At 42.1% G+C, this 21422-nt stretch overlaps 1 protein-coding gene across 1 annotated transcript; it reads right to left on the reverse strand.

Moving 5' to 3' along the window:
• Window positions 1-9704: 9704 nt before the first annotated feature.
• MGC83681 (protein) lies at window positions 9705-20735 on the reverse strand. The gene is given in 8 exon segments (NM_001094424.1): window positions 9705-10683; window positions 12467-12702; window positions 14646-14742; window positions 15684-15800; window positions 17254-17376; window positions 18762-18874; window positions 18955-19103; window positions 20431-20735. Coding segments are annotated over 8 exon segments (1212 nt in total). The 5' UTR covers window positions 20634-20735; the 3' UTR covers window positions 9705-10509.
• Window positions 20736-21422: the final 687 nt, after the last annotated feature.

The raw sequence follows: 21422 nt of genomic DNA on the forward strand, positions 1-21422 counted from the left end.
TTTGGGCCCCATTTTCCTTAGGTGCCAGGACCCCCCCTCCCATATGAGCAGTAGAAAGGACTAACAACCCTTTAAGAATCAATACCAAGATTCTCTGTTTGCCTTTTAACTCCCCTTTAAGAGCACTTAATTGAAGGGGCCCTGGGAAATCTGCAGCAAAGTACCGACTCCCCAAACTCTGCCTTGTTGCTTATTACGCCGATCATTTACTCGTTCTTGATCTGACTTTGCTCCTGTCTTTAGACACAAGAAATGTCAAGCAATTATTGTAGATCTTTCCAGGACCTGAGTTCAGAATCTTAATTAAAGCGTAATTAACCTCTTTGTTCAGCTCACATTCACATAACGAGATACAGTTACATTGAAGGTCATTTCCCCCCAAAGGAACTGAATTCAAATCAGGTTAAACCACTTTCGTGGCCAAGAGACCTGCCGCAAATCATCCACCGTGTCCTTCTGTCCTCTGGGCCATTGCCGTCTGTTTGTTCCTATTGTGCCCCATTGGGGGAGTGGGTAAATAACACAGGAGGCCTATTTGTATAAGGCGGTATATTTAATTTCATGAGTCGGCCTGTGCTATTATGCGGGTTGGGGGAAATGGATTTTACGTTCTCCAATGCAGAGACTGCTCATTTGCACAAGTAGAACTCCATAAGTCCATAAATAAATCGGCAAGATGGCAGAATGCAGCTACATTTACGTCTCACATATAATTACGAAATAATAAAATAGTGTACTCCATGTTGCTGGATTTAAAGGGGGTGTAGAAAAAGATTTCCAAAGGGTGGGCTATTTATTAGCGATGCACCAAATCCAGTATGCGGCCTTTTTCAGCAGGATTCAGCCGAATTCAAGCGTCTGGATGAACCAAATCCAACTTCTTGAAAACATGTGAAGTTCATTTAGTAGATTTTTTTTTCCTGTATGGATCTTTTTAACCCTTCCTTGCCCTAATTTGAATATGCAAATTGAGGGTTCGGATTTGGTTTGGGATTTGACCATGACTGATTTGCGAATCCCAAAATAGTGGATTTGGGGTGCATCCCTTGTATTCATGCCCTTTAATATGTCAGTATATTTAAATAAAGTGATCATATTCACCTGTATCCCGTTGCAGTAGATTCTTGGTTAGCATTGCCGTCTCACTGTGTTGGTGTAAGGAACTTATCCTGGTGGTCTAGCGGCAGCAGGGTCCGCGCCACGTTCTCGGCGTGGACGCCGTCGCGTTGCTCCCTGCTCCATGCTGGTTCCGGTCCTCTAGGGCATGTGCGCATTATTTAAAGGTGCAGTCGCACTGGCGTGATGACGCCAGCGCGCAATTGGCGCGAAATTCATACAATTTAAAAGGGGAATTTGGTTTTTAGCAAATTGCCCGTTGTTAGGTTCAATTAGCTTGTTCCTGGGTGTTTGTTCTGTGTGATTCCTGTTTGATCTACTGTGTTTGACCCTTGCCTGCCTGCTTACTACTCTGACCTCTCCAATCCTGACCTTGCCTGCCCGAAACTACATTGTTCTCTCTCCAATCCTGACCTTACCTGTTCTCCGACTATTCTATGATCTCTAATCCTGATTCTGGCCTGTCTGACTATTCTAACCGCTTGTGCTGGCCCGGCCTGCCTGTTCCTGGTGGCTTCCTATCTTCCAGTATCCTAATGTAGACGGTTGTGCCCCATTGCCTGCCAGAACTTACGCCTTGCACCTCTCGTTAATTCCAGGTGGCATCTGAGTAAGTCAAGGTCTCCTCTCGAGGCCAAAAGCGGTCACTTAACTGGTGAAGTACGAGCCGAGACCAGGGTGCTTGGCATCTGTTCTGGTGTTGGGTGCCGACCGTGACAGTTGGGGTCCTGGGTTCAGTTCCAGCCGGGACACTATCTGCATTAAAATCTATGTTCATCCCGTGTCTTTGTGGGTTTCTCCTGCACCCCAAATACGAACAGGTTAATTGGCTCTTAATAAATCCAACCCTAGTTTGTGTGCCCCTTTCTGCACCTGGGTCCCAATACTGTAATACCGGGCTGATTCATAGCTGCAGGATATTGGGGTACATACATCATTTTAACAGAGGTCAGTGCAAGTACCCCCCTTCCAACATACCAGCGTGGAATAAATTGTGCTGACAGTAAGATATTTGTTTAAAAAGCAGAAGGATTTGCAATAAAATGCTCTTTTGTACTGACTGTTCTATCAGGGTCCAACCTCCGCATACATAAATGTCTCTTCCCGTAAGTCCCATGCGGTGGGTGGAGTGGGTTCAGCAGGTCATGACACCAGAGTTGGAAGGTTTCTTAACCCAGAAAACTGATTTTTTGCACAATAATGCAGCTGCAGTAACCACTGTCCTATGCCTCCCTCGGGGTCAAAACCTCTGTAGCAACCAGCACGCAGTATTGACTAGTCACATGTTTGAGAGCGATGGGTTACTAGACGGTGCAAACTAATCATGCAAAGACCTGAACTGTTCCAAATAATAACCCAACTGCTATAGGATCACCCGTGTCTTCAGGGCCACGTCCATTTAATGTATCAAGTCAAGAACCACAGAACTCAGTGTTCTTATATATACAGTGGTGTGAAAAACTATTTGCCCCCTTCCTGATTTCTTATTCTTTTGCATGTTTGTCACACTTAAATGTTTCTGCTCATCAAAAACTGTTAACTATTAGTCAAAGATAACATAATTGAACACAAAATGCAGTTTTTAAATGAAGGTTTACGTTATTAAGGGAGAAAAAAAACTCCAAATCTACATGGGCCTGTGTGAAAAAGTGATTGCCCCCCTTGTTAAAAAATAACTTAACTGTGGTTTATCACACCTGAGTTCAATTTCAAAGGTTATAAAGCCATTTCTAAAGCTTTGGGACTCCAGCGAACCACAGTGAGAGCCACTATCCACAAATGGCAAAAACATGGAACAGTGGTGAACCTTCCCAGGAGTGGCCGGCCGACCAAAATGACCCCAAGAGCGCAGAGACAACTCATCCGAGAGGCCACAAAAGACCCCAGGACAACATCTAAAGAACTGCAGGCCTCACTTGCCTCAATTAAGGTCAGTGTTCACGACTCCACCATAAGAAAGAGACTGGGCAAAAACGGCCTGCATGGCACATTTCCAAGGCGCAAACCACTTTTAAGCAAAAAGAACATTAAGGCTCGTCTCAATTTTGCTAAAAAACATCTCAATGATTGCCAAGACTTTTGGGAAAATACCTTGTGGACCGACGAGACAAAAGTTGAACTTTTTGGAAGGTGCGCGTCCCGTTACATCTGGCGTAAAAGTAACACAGCATTTCAGAAAAAGAACAGCATACCAACAGTAAACTATGGTGGTGGTAGTGTGATGGTCTGGGGTTGTTTTGCTGCTTCAGGACCTGGAAGACTTGCTGTGATAGATGGAACCATGAATTCTACTGTCTACCAAAAAATCCTGAAGGAGAATGTCCGGCCATTTGTTCGTCAACTCAAGCTGAAGCGATCTTGGTGCTGCAGCAGGACAATGACCCAAAACACACCAGCAAATCCACCTCTGAATGGCTGAAGAAAAACAAAATGAAGACTTTGGAGTGGCCTAGTCAAAGTCCTGACCTGAATCCTATTGAGATGTTGTGGCATGACCTTAAAAAGGCTCATGCTAGAAAACCCTCAAATAAAGCTGAATTACAACAATTCTGCAAAGATGAGTGGGCCAAAATTCCTCCAGAGCGCTGTAAAAGACTCGTTGCAAGTTATCGCAAACGCTTGATTGCAGTTATTGCTGCTAAGGGTGGCCCAACCAGTTATTAGGTTCAGGGGGCAATTACTTTTTCACACAGGTTTGGATTTCTTTTCTCCCTAAATAATAGAAACCCTCATTTAAAAACTGCATTTTGTGTTTACTTGTATCTTTGACTAATAGTTAAATGTGTTTGATGATCAGAAACATTTTGTGTGACAAACATGCAAAAGAATAAGAAATCAGGAAGGGGGCAAATAGTTTTTCACACCACTGTGTATATATATATATGTACAGTATATATTGATTTTTATCATACTGTACTGTCTAAGGCAGGAGCTCCCATACTTTACAATTGTGGGGTCTACTTTTAGTGATGCTGTCTCATTATGATTTACATCCATAAAAGCATTGTTAGCATTCTGTTCCATGGAAACTTAAATACTGATTAATGGGGAAATGTATATTGCTATATTTAACAAACATCTATTTCATATGTTACCTTAAAGGAGAACTAAACTTTAAAAATGAATGTGGCTAAAAATGCCACTTTATATAGTGAACTTATTGCACGAGGCTAAAGTTTGAGCTTGTCAATAGCAGCAATGATCCAGGACTTCAAACTTGTCACAGGGGGTCACCATCTTGGAAAGTGTCTGTGACACTCACATGCTCAGTGGGCTCTGATTGGCTGTTGAGAAGCTAAGCTTAGGGCTCGTCACTAATTATCCAGCAGAAAATGAGCTTCCCTGGCTGTAATATTAGCTGATGCTACAGGTTTGCTGATTATTCAATTCTGATGCTAATTGCACTGGTTTCTGTGCTGCCATGTAGTAATTATGTGTATTAATTACTAATCAGCCTTATATTGTGACATTTCTATTCTATGTGTACTGTATATTGTGAGTGGCTCCCTAAGCTCAGTAAGTGACAGCAGCACAGAGCATGTGAATCAGTGAATCAGCAGAAAAGAAGATGGGGAGCTACTGGGGCATCTTTGGAGACACAGATCTTTACTGCTAAAGGGCTGTGGTTGCCTTGGGCTGGTACAGAAGCACAAAACATCATGTACAACATTTCTACCTACTTCTTAGTCATTTCTTCTTCTTTATTGTAATAAATATCTGAATGAAAAGCATGAAATAGGAGGGTGTGAAATGTGGTGCTCTACCAGTCACTAATATATAACTATATCTATCTAAATACATTTTATTCTGCAAGTGTCTGAGCACTGTATTCCCAGTTCTGTTGGCTGTCTGACTATCTGACAGTTTCACTTCCTGGATTGTGCAAACAGGAAGCTAGCTGGGTGGAGACAAACATGGCTGCCCCCATGAACCACATAGTCTGTGTCAGATTTCCTCCATGTTCCTTAGTTGTGACAATTGTAACATATATACAGTATTTGTGAATGGGATGACAGGCAATAAGGTCGGCCACATGGCATAACACAAAATGTTAAAGTTAACTTTAAATTAGATTTTATTGCAGTGATTTTGCAGTTGGTCTTCTTTAAGATACTGGGTATATTGGTCTCTTTTTGCTTCCGACAGATTCTCCGAAGAACAGGGAGTGCGCCCGGCAGGTGTGTGAGTGCGACCGGGAGGCGGTGCTCTGCTTCAAGCGACACGATGATAAATACTCACAGCAGAACTCTGTGTATGGGAGGCATCAGTGTGTGGGACCCACTCCCCAGTGTTAGTGCCACGCAACCCTCATTTACTTTGGGACACACACACATTGCTTGTTATGTACTTTGTAATAAAGGAAAGTCATCTCCTCAATAAAGGAAATCATTTGTCAATTCAAATCAGGAGATGATCAAGATTTGTTACTCTGCACTCTGTCCAACTGTAATGACTTCATTGAGAAGCCCAATATACACTGCAGGAAGCCTGGGGATTGGCTGGACTCCAAACTCCATACAATCTTAACAGGTGTCACATGACCTGTGCCTTTATATGGTCACAGAACAACCCCTCAGTGACTTCTAATATCCTTATCATTTACAGTAGGGGGTACATAATCCCTTATAATACATGAGTGATACTCAGAGTTCCCTGTATAACTCAGCCTGCAGCCTTGTGCCTTTATATGGTCACAGAACAACCCCTCAGTGACTTCTAATATCCTTATCATTTACAGTAGGGGGTACATTATTCCTTATAATACATGAGTGATACTCAGAGTTCCCTGTATAACTCAGCCTGCAGCCTTGTGTCTTTATATGGTCACAGAACAACCCCTCAGTGACTTCTAATATCCTTATCATTTACAGTAGGGGGTACATTATTCCTTATAATACATGAGTGATACTCACAGTTCCCTGTATAACTCAGCCTGCAGCCTTGTGCCTTTATATGGTCACAGAACCCCTCAGTGACTTCTAATATCCTTATCATTTACAGTAGGGGGTACATTATCCCTTATAATACATGAGTGATACTCAGAGTTCCCTGTATAACTCAGCCTGCAGCCTTGTGTCTTTATATGGTCACAGAACAACCCCTCAGTGACTTCTAATATCCTTATCATTTACAGTAGGGGGTACATTATCCCTTATAATACATGAGTGATACTCAGAGTTCCCTGTATAACTCAGCCTGCAGCCTTGTGCCTTTATAAGGTCACAGAACAACCCCTCAGTGACTTCTAATATCCTTATCATTTACAGTAGGGGGTACATTATCCCTTATAATACATGAGTGATACTCAGAGTTCCCTGTATAACTCAGCCTGCAGCCTTGTGCCTTTATAAGGTCACAGAACAACCCCTCAGTGACTTCTAATATCCTTATCATTTACAGTAGGGGGTACATTATCCCTTATAATACATGAGTGATACTCAGAGTTCCCTGTATAGCTCAGCCTGCAGCCTTGTGCCTTTATAAGGTCACAGAACAACCCCTCAGTGACTTCTAATATCCTTATCATTTACAGTAGGGGGTACATTATTCCTTATAATACATGAGTGATACTCAGAGTTCCTGTATAACTCAGCCTGCAGCCTTGTGCCTTTATATGGTCACAGAACAACCCCTCAGTGACTTCTAATATCCTTATCATTTACAGTAGGGGGTACATTATCCCTTATAATACATGAGTGATACTCAGAGTTCCCTGTATAACTCAGCCTGCAGCCTTGTGCCTTTATAAGGTCACACAACAACCCCTCAGTGACTTCTAATATCCTTATCATTTACAGTAGGGGGTACATTATTCCTTATAATACATGAGTGATACTCAGAGTTCCTGTATAACTCAGCCTGCAGCCTTGTGCCTTTATATGGTCACAGAACAACCCCTCAGTGACTTCTAATATCCTTATCATTTACAGTAGGGGGTACATTATCCCTTATAATACATGAGTGATACTCAGAGTTCCCTGTATAACTCAGCCTGCAGCCTTGTGTCTTTATATGGTCACAGAACAACCCCTCAGTGACTTCTAATATCCTTATCATTTACAGTAGGGGGTACATTATCCCTTATAATACATGAGTGATACTCAGAGTTCCCTGTATAACTCAGCCTGCAGTCTTGTGCCTTTATATGGTCACAGAACAACCCCTCAGTGACTTCTAATATCCTTATCATTTACAGTAGGGGGTACATTATCCCTTATAATACATGAGTGATACTCAGAGTTCCCTGTATAACTCAGCCTGCAGCCTTGTGCCTTTATATGGTCACAGAACAACCCCTCAGTGACTTCTAATATCCTTATCATTTACAGTAGGGGGTATATTATCCCTTATAATACATGAGTGATACTCAGAGTTCCCTGTATAACTCAGCCTGCAGCCTTGTGCCTTTATATGGTCACAGAACAACCCCTCAGTGACTTCTGATATCCTTATCATTTACAGTAGGGGGTATATTATCCCTTATAATACATGAGTGATTTAATTCGATTTACAATTTACGCTTCCCATAATTTGCATAGTAAATATAGTTTGTGAAGCAAACACAGCAGTTTTACCAGCGCAGGGCAACATTGCATTATATTTTTATTACTTTAAACACTTTTATTTTTGATGTTACTATTCCCCCTCCCCAGATGAAAACTTTTGTGCCCATTCCACCTTCACTACCAGTATCTCCCAAAATGTTATCCCTCTAGAAGACTGGACTGCTGAATAAACACAGAACTCCCCACCCCCAAAACCCTGGGTTCTCCCCCTAGTGGCTAAGAAATAAACTGCACATAGAATATTTTATTGTTAATAAATGAATTTCTTGCAGGGAGATTTCTCTTCATCCCGAGGGACTTTCTTTTCATCTTCAACAAATCCTCCAACGCCTCTTCTTTCCACAATGGAACAACCCGCTTTTAGCTTTACCTTTGATTTTACACATTTTTTCTTGCCGAGCCCTGACCTTTAATTCCTCAGGGTTTATCCTCTGACAGAGGCAATTATTTCCAGCTCACAAGTTCCCAGCGAGAGTCACACTGTCTGAATCAAAGTGAGCGCCCCAGACAGCCGGAGGTCTCGTTGCTACATTATATTCAGCTTACTAATATGAGAGGAGACGGGACTGGACAATAGGGAGAGGCAACAAAAATGTCAGTGCTTTGGGGTTAATCACAAGGACAATAATATATTTGCAATAGTTCTGTTTACTCTGTCTCAGAGAAGATTTCCTATTTAAGCTCCGGAGATCCATTGTGTGCATCTATGGTCTGTCCCAAAAGTAAGGAATCCTAATGAGAGGGCGTGATATCTAATTGTCTATGTAGATTTGCACTGTTTCATTTTTGGAGTCTAATGAGCGTCAGCTTCTCAGTCAAGCAGTGTCAGCACCTCAGTAGATCTGTAGCTCATACTACTTGTAGTTCAGCAAGCAACGGCCCTGCTCTGTTTTAGGCTTTCACAATGTCTGATGGGAGATAAAAAAACATTGGTGGCAGGGGCCTAGTGAGTATTAAAATAATACATTTTTGTCTAGGGGTTTAAAAAAAACACACATTGGTGTTCAGTAGAACTGAACTCATGGCTTCAGGGTCGGCTCCTTTTGTGACTTTGGGTCTTATCTTGGCTTTGGGTCTTTTTGCAGCTTCGGAACTTCAACTTCGGCTCGTTTCGTGGCTTTGGGGCTTCAACTTCGGCTCCTTTCGTGACTTTGGGTCTTTTCGTGGCTTCGGGACTTAAAATTCGCCTCTTTTCGTGGCTTCGGGACTTTAAGTTCGGCTCCTGTCGTGAATTTGGGTCTTTTCGTGGCTTTGGGACTTCAACTTCGGCTCCTTTCGTGACTTTGGGACTTCAACTTTGGCTCTTTTCGTGGCTTCGGGTCTTTTTGCGGCTTCAACTGTGGATTTTTTTTTCGGCAGCTTCTTCGCGACTTAAGGGGAGCCCGGCAAATCCAGGAAGTGTTGCACCGCCGGGACCCCTTTCCAGCTTCAAAAACCACCGGGCCCGGGAACAGCTGTACCCCCTTGATCGCGGCCCTGCATACACTGTGAGATCCAATCATTTAGGGAGGTTGCCAAACAAGCAGATTTTTACCCAGTTTGATCACCATTGTGCTGAGCTAAATTAGGATGATCCAATAATTTGGCCCAACAATTCCAAACTAATGGGAGGACTAGGGAGGAGACTACAAATACATCAATAAAGTCCTCATCATTTCTAACCCGCCTGATGGATATGTGGCTGATTTTTGGCCAGACATTAGTTGCATGTGCCAATAGGAAGGCCTCATCCATGGGCCAATAAACTGCCTTATGGTGTTTAAATAGGCCCAGTGTGGAAATAAGGATGGCTTGATGGGAATTCTCCTTGGATGAGGCCAATGGGAGATCTCCTAGTAGCCCAGCCTGTTCCTGGCTTGTATTGCCCTGTGTATGGCCGTGTTTAAAGTTCAGCTACCAATGAGTTCTACTCAGCTCTACACAGAAAGCTGAATGGAGAAATCCCACAATTAACAACTTCTATCCCTTTTGATACTGGAGCATCATAACAGCAGCACATTAACCCTCAACGCTGCCATCTGATTGCAAAAGAAAAATAAATGTAATTTTATTTAAAAATATAATTTATTAAACCGTGTAGTGTTAAAGGAAAAGTTACCTTTAAAATAGGTGAATGTAAAACTGGTGAGGGGGTTATTCTAAGCACTTTTGCAATGTACATTCATTATTTATTTATTTTTTATTCCAAGATATTAAGGGATACATGTACTGTTACTATGAATGAATTTTGTTACAACAGCGCCACCTGCTGGTCAGTTTCCCACCAGTCTGACCAGCAAGTAGTCAAGGAAGTTGTCAGGAGAAAGAAAGAGGCTGATGTTCTTCTGCTTAGGAATAAAATTAGAAACCTTTCTCACATCTTTCCTAAGCAGAAGAACATCAGCCTCTTTCTTTCTCCTGACAACTTCCTTGACTACTTGCTGGTCAGACTGGTGGGAAACTGACCAGCAGGTGGCGCTGTTATAACAAAATTCATTCATAGTAACAGTACATGTATGCCTTAATATCTTGGAATTAACAATAAATAAATAATGAATGTATATTGCAAAATTGCTTAGAATAGACCCCTCATCAATTTTACATTCACTTATTTTTAAGGTTTACTTATCCTTTAATGCAAAGTGCAAGGCAGAGGTGCTGCGACGTCCCAGCATGCATGCCAAGTCTTGCATCGTCTCTCGGGGAGAATACTGCAGGGCGCAGGCAGGGCGCAGGCAAGGCACCGCAGGTTTGGGAAAGAGGCAGGCAAGTAATTACGCTCGCTGCAGAACAGAATTCTGAGTATGATCAGTCCAACTAAATCAAAACAGGAAAGTCCAACTGAATCTTAAATATTCAGAGCTTCAAAGGCCTTTACCATGGTGACCTGTGAGTTCTCAGCCTCTTGTCTGTTGTTTTGTGCCACTTTCCCCCGGCCCTCCTGCACCTTCTGACGGTGGCGCTCCTCCTGCCGCTTCTTCTTCTGCTGTCGCTGCTGATCTTTCCTCTGCTTGTTGCTCAGCTGAGGAATAAAATGACAGTCAGGTTTGTTGCATTCACTGTATTGAACCATGGCCGAGTTATGCTCAGCTGCTGAGGAATGCTGGGAGTTGTAGTTGGATTTAGCAGTGAGTTGGATCTGCAGGGGAAGGAATATCAGCTTGGTACATTGGGTATAAAAGGGACTTTGTATGGGTACAACAGGGCACTTTTTACTAGATGGACCCATTACAGCTTTATCCAAAACACAGAAGTGACTGAAAACAGAACAAATATGTGTGTCAGAAAAATAATAAGGCCACTGCTGGGGGGCACCAAATAAAATTCAAGGAAATCAGAAATACTAGCATTGATATCACAGAAATTTTGCATTAAAGGAGAACTAAAGAAGTAGATAGAAATGTTGTATATGATGTTTTGTGTTTCTGTACCAGCCCAAGGCAACCACAGCCCTTTAGCAGTAAAGATCTGTGTCTCCAAAGATGCCCCAGTAGCTCCCCATCTTCTTTTCTGCTGATTCACTGCACATGCTCTGTGCTGCTGTCACTTACTGAGCTTAGGGAGCCACTCACAATATACAGTACACATAGAATAGAAATGTCACAATATAAGGCTGATTAGTAATTAATACACATAATTACTACATGGCAGCACAGAAACCAGTGCAATTAGCATCAGAATTGAATAATCAGCAAACCTGTAGCATCAGCTTATATTACAGCCAGGGAAGCTCATTTTCTGCTGGATAATTAGTGACGAGCCCTAAGCTTAGCTTCTCAACAGCCAATCAGAGCCCACTGAGCATGTGAGTGTCACAGACACTTTCCAAGATGGTGACCCCCTGTGACAAGTTTGAAGTCCTGGATCATTGCTGCTATTGACAAGCTCAAACTTTAGCCTCATGCAACAAGTTCATGCCATTTTTAGCCACATTCATTTTTAGGGTTTAGTTCTCCTTTAAAGTGCATGTAAAGGGAAAAAAATAAAATCCCATTTTTACGTTCTTTAATGAAAGAAATGAAAAACCTGTCTCCAATATAATTAAAAATTCTTTAACGTTTTTATAAGAAACCTGACTGTATGCAGTGAAATTGTCCCTTCATTTACTGCTATGGATAGGAATTGTCAGACGGTCCCTAACTGCTCTGCAGGGAAACAATCATACTTATGAACAGCAGGGGGAGCCCCCGCCTTACTTCCCAGCCATGCAGAACTCAAGCAGCTTTGTTTGTTTCCTTGTAGAGCAGTCGGCGACTGTGTAGAGATTTGAATTGGATTTTATTTTTGCCTTTACATCCCCTTTACTGTTTCTAACTCCAGCTGCAGGGACAAAGATCATGGAGCCAGATTTAAACAAATAAACTGGGATTCTATTTGGAGGATTATTTTGCTGCAGCCACTGGTTCTGCAGAGTTGGAGAAAGTTTGTATTAAACAATACAAAAACTATAAAATCCACATTAGATTACATGACAACACAGGAGCCAGTGCAGTCTGTATATTCTGATTATTAATCAGTCTTGTGTATTGGCTTCTGGCAGATATTATTTAACTTGTGTTGTTTTGATCATTTATGAAGATCCCTAAGCAGCCCAGACCACACTGAGCATGTGCACAGTCTTGGTCTTGCAAAGATGTTTAACAACGTTTGGCTTGTGGTGCAGTAAGTTCACGTTTATGTTTAGTATACAAAATACAGCATTTCTAGTCTTATTCTATTTAAGACTTTACTTCCCCTTTAAGCACAAAATCCTAAGTAAATCCACCTATTGCTGCCCCAGCACAGATGGAATGTCCTGCTATTACCTTTTGTTGGTCTTTACTGGCTTTATTTTCTTGTATGCTCTTCCTGAGATCTACTCTGGTCTCTTCACTGAGGTCTGGCTTTGTATCCGCATCCCCAGTCTGCTGCTCGCACAGATCTAGGTTAGAGTTTAACATTTGTTCCGGCCCAAGACTGTCTGAATTGGCATATTCTCTGTGATCCAGAGATGCTGTTGTATAGGGACAGTTTGAGATGTTGGCAGCACAATCGTCATTATCTGTGGAAAGAAAAGGGTGTCATGTAGAATCAATGCCATAAAGCAAGACAGCACTGTGTATTTATGCTATGTAGGAAGTAGTCAATCGCATCAGTCGGAGTTGTGTTTATCATTGGCTGAGCTTAGTAGCAACTTCCTTTTAATATATAACATGTCTTATGGAAACGGTAGTATTTCAGCAGTGATATGAAGTTTATTGGATTAACAGAAAATATACACTATGGATCATAACAAAATTAGACAGGTGCATAAATTTGGGCACCCCAACAGAGATATTACATCAATACTTAGTTGAGCTCCTTTTGCAAATGTAACAGCCTCTAGACGCCTCCTATAGCCTTTGATGAGTGTCTGGATTCTGGATGTGGCTATTTTTGACCATTGCTCCATACAAAATCTCTCCAGTTCAGCAGGCCCGGATTTGCGGCAAGGCCACATAGGCCCGGGCCTAGGGCGGCACAAAATAGGGGCGGCATGCCGCCCATCCGCATTATGGGTACGTGTGCGTCCCCATTCAATTACACCAGCGTTTTTTTCGCTGGTACACTGGGAAGGGGAGGTGTAGGCGGGCGCTAGGACCGCGCGCCCGCCTGGTCAGACCGCACGGCCTAGGGCGGCCGGCAATGAAATCCGGCACTGCAGTTCAGTTCAATTTGATGGCTGCCGAGCATGGACAGTCGGCTTCAAATCATCCCATAGATTTTCCATGATATTCAAGTCGGGGGACTCCAGAATGTTGTACTTATCCCTCTGCATAAATGTCTTTGTAGATTTCCAAGTGAGTTTAGGGTCATTGTCTTGTTGGAATATCCGACCCCTGCAGGGTAACTTCAACTTTGTGACTGATGCTTGAACATTATCCTGAAGAATTTGTTGATATTGGGTTGAATTCATCTGACCCTCGACTTTGACAAGGGCCCCAGTAGTCCCTGAACTAGCCACACAGCCCCTGAACTAGCCACACAGCCCCTGAACTAGCCACACAGCCCCTGAACTAGTCACACAGCCCCACAGCATGATGGGACCTCCACCAAATGTGACAGTCGGTAGCAGGTGTTTTTCTTGGAATCTGATGTTCTTCTTCCGCCATGCAAAGTGCTTTTTGTTATGAGCAAATAACTCAATTTTTTTCTCATCAGACCAAAGCACTTTGTTCCAAAATGACTGTGACTTGTCTAAATGAGCTTTTACACACAACAAGCGACTGTGTTTGTGTTTGTGTGAGTGCAGAAAGTGCTTCTTTCTCATCCCCCTGCCATACACATGTTCTTTGAGAAAGGCCAGGCCTAAACGTCAGTCTGTAACTTCTAAAATAAATAATTTTTTCCTTTTAAGAAGTCCTGAGAGTGCGGAACTAATTGCATTTTGGTTTGGATAAATACGTGGGACACTGCACCCAGGCATGTAAACCTTTTTGTCGAGAGTGCTGGCAACATGGAGGATATATATATGTATATATATATATATATATATATATATATATATATATATATATATATTTTTTTTTTTTTTTTATATGGTCTTGGACCCCCTTGGTGACTTATAATATACTTATATTTTACAATAGGGGGTACTTTAATCTATATATATATATATATATATATATATATATATATATATATGTTCTTCCAAGGCAATGACACTTTACACAATCCCATATATAATATCTCTTTTAGACCTGAAATGCTCATCAATGTTTCCTGTAGTATGTAATATGATCTTTATATAACATAATATGTTCTTTATATAACAGACACTGGCATCAAGGGGAGACTATAGCTCAGTATCTGGCATATGTAAGCAATGTTTGTCTGTCTGTTACTGCCAGCCGCGTGCCTTTTGTGTTTAGACTGTAAGCTCCTCTGGGGCAGGGATAAACAGACTTTGTAAAGTGCAGTGTTATATATTAATGATAAATAAAGGCTAATAACAGTAGTACCTACCAAGCAGCCTCAGCTCCTCTATCTGTAATATGGAATGGATAGCGGAATCAACGTCGTAGCTCTCAGCCTCTAAGCTCTGCAGTATGAGACGGACATCCTGACAGCAGAAATTAGACTGTTAGCATCTTATTTGATTTCTAATTCCCTTATCATCCTGAACTTCTTCCCCCTCGTTTAAAGGAACAGGTTCAGTGTAAAAATAAAAACTGTGTAAATAGACAGGCAGTGCAAAATAATAAATGTTTCTAATATAGTTAGTTAGACAAAAATGTAATGTATAAAGGCTGGAGTGACTGGATGTGTAACATAATAGCCAGAACACTACTTCCTGCTTTTCAGCTCTCTAACTCTGAGTTAGTCAGTGACTATAAGGGGGGCCACATGGGACATAACTGTTCAGTGAGTTTGTAATTGATCCTCAGCATTCAGCTCAGATTCAAAAACAACAGTTATAACCTATATGCCCCTCTCAAGTCTCTGATTGGTTACTGCCTAGTAACCAATCAGTGGAAAGCAAGAGAGCTGAAAAGCAGGAAGTAGTGTTCTGACTATTATGTTACACATCCACTCACTCCAGCCTTTATATATTACATTTTTGCCTAACTAACTATATTAGATACATTTTTTATTTTGCACAGCCTATCTATTTACTTAGTTTTTATTTTTATACTGCACAATTCCATTCATGCTAATGCTCTTTAAAACAAGTATTCGCTCATGTGATTAGAGCCATGGCAGAAAGTAACACAGAAGAGGTCTCTGCCTGGCTCTAAGCAGTTTGTGGACCTTTGTAACCAGGATGGCAAGAACAATAACGGAGATTATCTGATCAGTCTATAGGTTTGAGTTTACTGAGCAAACACTGTGATCTGTGGATGTTCCGCTGTTTGTTGTTGAACCTGTTATGGGTTTCAGATAATCACTAGGCATGAGCTGTACTTTGGCACAGTCCAATCAAAGCCTCTGCCATTACATTTATCTGCTCTACATTTACACCTGATTTATGATATTGTAGCAAACATTTATTGTCATTCTCACCGCACAACCTGTGGCGTTCTGCACTTTCTGCACAGCGTCGTTGTGTAGTTCCAACCTGTCGTCCGATACATCTGGCTTCTGCCGACCCCTCTGGTTTGCTTTGTCCTTGGAAAGCATCTAAAAGAGCAAGAGGGGGAACTGGATTATACACAAGCACCTCAGCCATTTCAAACGTTTACGTATTTTATTGTGTATTCTAAGTGCCTTTTTGGGATATGTACTAGCTGGAGCCACGTCGTCTCCTCTCACTGTGTATTCGTATACTGCTGAGATGACAATAAAGTTTACTTTGACTTTGAGCCAATGATCCTTATGTTCTCCAGAGACTGATTTTTATATATAGCACCGATGCTTTTAGAGCTTTACAGGCAGATTTATAAGGGGTTGAATTGAAAATTCGTATTTCCGAGTTTTTTTTATTGCCAAAACTGTTAAATTCGACTAGGGAATTGTTAAAATTTGATTAGAGTTTTTTTAAAAATGTAATTTTCGAGATTTATCATACTCCAGCCCTTTAAGAACTCAAATTTGAATATTCGCCACCTAAAACCTGCCGAATTGCTGTTTTAGTCAGAGAGAGGTCCAGGGATCAATTTGGAGTTGTTTGCCGCCTTCCTGACATTCGAGTTTTTTTCGGAAAAAAAACTCGAATCAAGTTTGTTTTTTTTAATAAATTTCGATTGGTTGAATTTCGAGTTCATGGTTGTTTAGGGGAGTTTTAAAAAACTCCCATGAATTTGAAATTTGACCCTTGATAAATCTGCCCCATCATTACCATTAGTCCTTTCCCCATAGGAGTTAGAAATCAGGGATCTCCAGTGTTCCAGTTTTGGCTGAAAAAATCTTAGGCTGCTCCACCACCTGTTTCGTCACGAAAAATTCTAATAGCTGTAACCAACAACGGTGAAGGAAGCCTCAGAAGCAGGTCTTTGCTGCAATTAAATTTATTAAGTTGTGCCATAATTAAGTGGCACAACTTAATACATTTAATTGCAGCAAAGACCTGCTTCTGAGGCTTCCTTCACCGTTGTTGGTTATACCTTTCCCCATAGGAGCTTGCAATCTAAAGCTCTTGCAATCTAAATCCCTGGAGGGAACTCAAGAAAACACAGGGGAAACTTGCAGAATGCTGTAGGCTGCTAACTGTCAGCTACAGACTGCATGTCTCTGCCTAAAGCTGGTCTTACATATAAAGTTCTGCCTAACTAGGTCACCACATGGGTATGGGGCCAGGACTGGTAATCTGTGGGTCCTGGTAAATGTCCGAGGGACTGCTGTAAGATGCCATAGACAGGCACTTTTTATTGGGCCTCCGGGGGGTTGTTCGATCTCGGTGCACTTGAAATGCCAGGGCCTATTTTGAAACCCAGTCCAGGTCTGTATGGGCATATCATTGGCAGATAAACCATACTTGTGTGGCCCACAGCTTCATGGGGGGTCTATACATTGTAAATAATAATCCTGACAGGCCTGATACAATAGCTGAATAAGTCTGATCTCATATCAGTAGTGTAAATAGCTAAAAACAGTAAATAACCATTAAACCCTGTGCATGTCAGCTGGGGCCCACCTCTGTCTGTAGGTTTGCTGGCACCTCTGCATTGTCGTTGATTCGGCGAACGCTGTCGTAATGCTCGCCATATCGGTAAGCGATGTGCAGCTCCCGGGAATCGACCTTGTCGCTCCCTCGGATCTGAAAGGCAGAGAAACAAGTGAAATCCTCAATGATATTCTTGCCCGACGCCTGTGAATATTTTGCTTGGCAGAAATTTCAAAGTGGTTAAAAACGACAATTGTTAATGGGTGAGCAAACATTTACTTGTAGGGATGAGGCAATGAACATAATGTGGAATTGTTCTTGTTTAAATGGCCAGATTTCTGCTGCAGCCTTGTGCCTGGGAAAGCCAATAATTATAAATTAATATAGAACATTTCAGTAAAATAGAACAGCACAGCTATTCTGCCTGGGAGCCTTATTATACTGCCTTATTTAATTATCCATAGTGAGAGTGGGACCTGACATACCCCTTGTACATAAGAATTTTTTTTAGTGTGCCTTGAAGGGGAAGTAAACCCTGCTACTCTCCACTGCTCAGCCACACTTTACTCAATTGTTGCTGGACTGCATGCTGGGAGCTGTAGTCCAGCAACATCATGGTTGTATTCTTAAAGCAATATTGCACAAAAAAACTTTTCCCCAAATTTCCACAGCCAGCAATTACTTAAAAATGTAAAAAAATCCCTCCAATGAGAATCCAGCTGATCTGTATCAATCTGACTCCATGTTCTGCAACTGGAGTTGGAAGCTTTAATCCCAGTTTCCCAGCAGTGAACAAGTCTGTCCTTTATCCCCATGTCTCATTCCAGTATCATATAATGAAGAAATAAATAATTCTCTCTATATGTAAGATAACAGCAAGATGCCTGACATGGGAATCAGCATTCTTATTGGTCAGTTCTTTTGCATTTATAATGATGTTTTTGATCCGTTATTTGGGGGAAAGAGAACCATTTCCATTCTAGAGAGGTTTCATTTAAGGTAGAGTTGTGACATCCAAGTAGACATAGTGGACAGCCAGGAGGAGACCTGAGTTTAGAGTTCTGGATTAAGATCAGGAGAGAAGAGATAGATCTGAGTATCGTCAGCATAGAGGTGATACAAGTTGATTTTTTTGTTGAGGGAGGGAGTATAGAGAGAAAATAATAAGGAGCCCAGGACAGAGCCTTGAGGAACCCAAACAGAAGGAGGTAGGGGAGAAGATGATACTCCATTGTAAGAGACACTAAAGGAATGATTAGTGAGGTAAGACGAGAACCAGGACAGGGCAGTGTCACGAAGGCCAAGTGAATGGAGGGACTGGAGGAGGAGAGTATGATCCAATGTCAAATGCAGCCAAGAGATCAAGCAGTATTAGTTGCCTGACCTTTTAGTAGATCCACTGTAATGACAAAGGCCCCTGGGCACTTGGGCTTCAGATGAATGTGGTGCAAAATGAATAAAGGATGGTTTGATTGAAAACATTTACCCTCCCCCTCTGTGCAGAGAGGGCGAAATGAAGTGTTATTTTGAGCACTGACCTGCCACAAAGGATTGTTCAGTTGGTGAATGACAACGTTGACTTGATTATTCCGAGCAAAAGCCACAATAGCGTCATTTCCAGCAAACGTACCAGATTTCGCCAAGTTGGCAACTGCACAGAGAGAGAAACATTAAACAGATGCCGTGGCCCTGGAGTTCAGTAACCCGAGTCCTCTCATTAATATTACTCACCGTGCCGGTCAAAGGGCACATCATCCTCCACAAAGGGCTCAAAGTCATGCCGGTGTCTGATCATATACTCCACCGTCTCCTGCCGATGCCTTAAATGATTCCGCGAATGGCCTTCCAGTTGGTCACCAAAGGCTCGGAATAAGCAGTTCCTAAGGACAGAGAAAACGTTAATAACCGCAATATCAACGAGATTGAATGGGTAAAAATGCCACTGGCAACAGATGAAAAATCAGGGTATAATGGGAGCAATGCTTCCCCCCCCAATATGAATCTAACTAGTCCCCAACTGCAAGAATAGCAATTTCAACAAAGCCTCTAGAGGGGGCTGTTGATACTTAGGGAACAGGAAGGTGTCTATGTACATTGCTTTCCATAAAAGAGATGGGGGAGAAGAAGGGAGACTCTCGCAGCTAAAAGTAGCAAAGCAACTCCTCGTCCAACTGTCAGGACCAAAAGCTTCATTATTTATGGCGGACTGATCATCCTATAAAAGTAAATAATAGTAGGGCGTAGCCAGCCTAGTTGAATCCTGGGCTAAGAACAGTCCTCATGCAGTGCACTTCATATCTATGGGACTCAATTACACTGTCCTTTTTAATAGGTGCCCCCTGCTATCAATCACCCTGAATTGGAAGGGCAGAATAGAACCGCAGCACCCGTATTCCCACTGATTCATGGCCACACACTTTAGAGGCCTGGGAAGAAAATGCCTGTCCCAATGTAAACCCTGAGGGTATTGAATCATCTTTACACAAATGCCTTTCTAGCCCATACCTCCCAACTGTCCTGTTTTTAGAGGAACACTTCCGCTTTTGACAGCTCAAACCGCAGTCCCTCGTTTGTACTGGAAAGTCCCTATTTTCTCTGCACTGAACAGCCACCAGATGCAACTAAGATACTTTGTAACAATTTAGAGATAAGCAAATGAGTAATTGTAACAATTTAGATAAGGAGATCCCTTGGGATAAGTTAGACTCACAGCTTAAAGGGCACGTCACCTTCATTAGCAAAACTGAAATAACTGAAAAAAATGTGTTCAAACTTTCATAACCTGCCAAATTTTGTAATATGAACATGGTAATTAGGGGGGTGTGACCACAGACATGTGCGTGGTCAATTGGTGTCCCTCTTTTTATTTCCAAAATGTTGGGAGGTATTAGCCTACCCTAAAACCAGTAAATAATGGCAGGCAAAGCTCTGCTATGTCTCAATAAGGGTTCAAGAACCCAGCTTCTTAGCAAAAGAAGACGAAACGCCAGTTGCAGAGTTTCCAAGCTTGCCAATGAGAGTACCAACATGGCAGCGTCAGCAGGCAATACTATAAACTCGGCAATGAGAGTAGCAAGATGGCGGCGTCAGCAGGCAACACATTAAGCTCGGCAATGAGAGTACCAAGATGGCGGAGCGGTCTGTCAAAAACTATAGAGTATGGAGTAGTAAGATGTCTGCCTGTCCTCTCAGGCCTCTGTTACTGACCCGTCTCCTGGGACTTCCCGAACTCTGAGACCCAAAACTTGAAGCTGATTCGCGAAACTGACAAATTCCTCGGCGTCCGAGTTCTCCGCAGCCCGGTTCTTACGCTCATTAACCCATGCCCGGCGGGCAGCCCTCTCGTCTCTCTTCCGTTCTATTTCGGCTTTCTTGCCGGGCCGGCTCCGTACCACCTGCTTTCGGGACATGACTCCCTGTCTGAGGTACCGGCAGCCACTAATCAGATTAACGTACAACAGCGACCAGCACTTCCGGCATCAACTCCACCAGCCGCTGCCGGCCCCAGTCACGTGACACTAGAGCGTGCAATCATAGAGACGATAAGGAAGAGATACCAGATAAGCCACTTGTGATCTTGGAGAAGACTGTTAGACGTCATCATTCTCTCTTCCCTTATTTTCCTTCTGCCTATGGCTTGGGCACAACAATGACCCATAACTAGTAAAGAATTGTCTTTTTCCATTTACACAAGTAGGCAAATGCCCTGGTTCAGATGGTTTCACATCAAACTTTAATACAACTTTTAAAATAGCTTGAAGTAAACCTTAAAAATAAGTGAATGTAAAATTGATGAGGGGGCTATTCTAAGCACTTTTGCAATGTACATTCATTATTTATTTATTTTTAATTCCAAGATATTAAGGGATACATGTACTGTTACTATGAATGAATTTTGTTACAACAGTGCCACCTGCTGGTCATTTTCCCACCAGTCTGACCAGCAAGTAGTCAAGGAAGTTGTCAGGAGAAAGAAAGAGGCTGATGTTCTTCTGCTTAGGAAAGATGTGAGAAAGGTTTCTAATTTTATTCCTAAGCAGAAGAACATCAGCCTCTTTCTTTCTCCTGACAACTTCCTTGAGTAGATACAATTACATACGTTTACTAAATACACACATGAAACTCTGAGCTAAAATAGCCATAAATATATTTAAAGGGGAACTATCAAGAAAATGAAAATTTACTATAAGCTTCGGTAA

This window comes from Xenopus laevis, chromosome 7L, assembly GCF_017654675.1.
Source record: "Xenopus laevis strain J_2021 chromosome 7L, Xenopus_laevis_v10.1, whole genome shotgun sequence".
NCBI classification, from domain to species: domain Eukaryota; kingdom Metazoa; phylum Chordata; class Amphibia; order Anura; family Pipidae; genus Xenopus; species Xenopus laevis.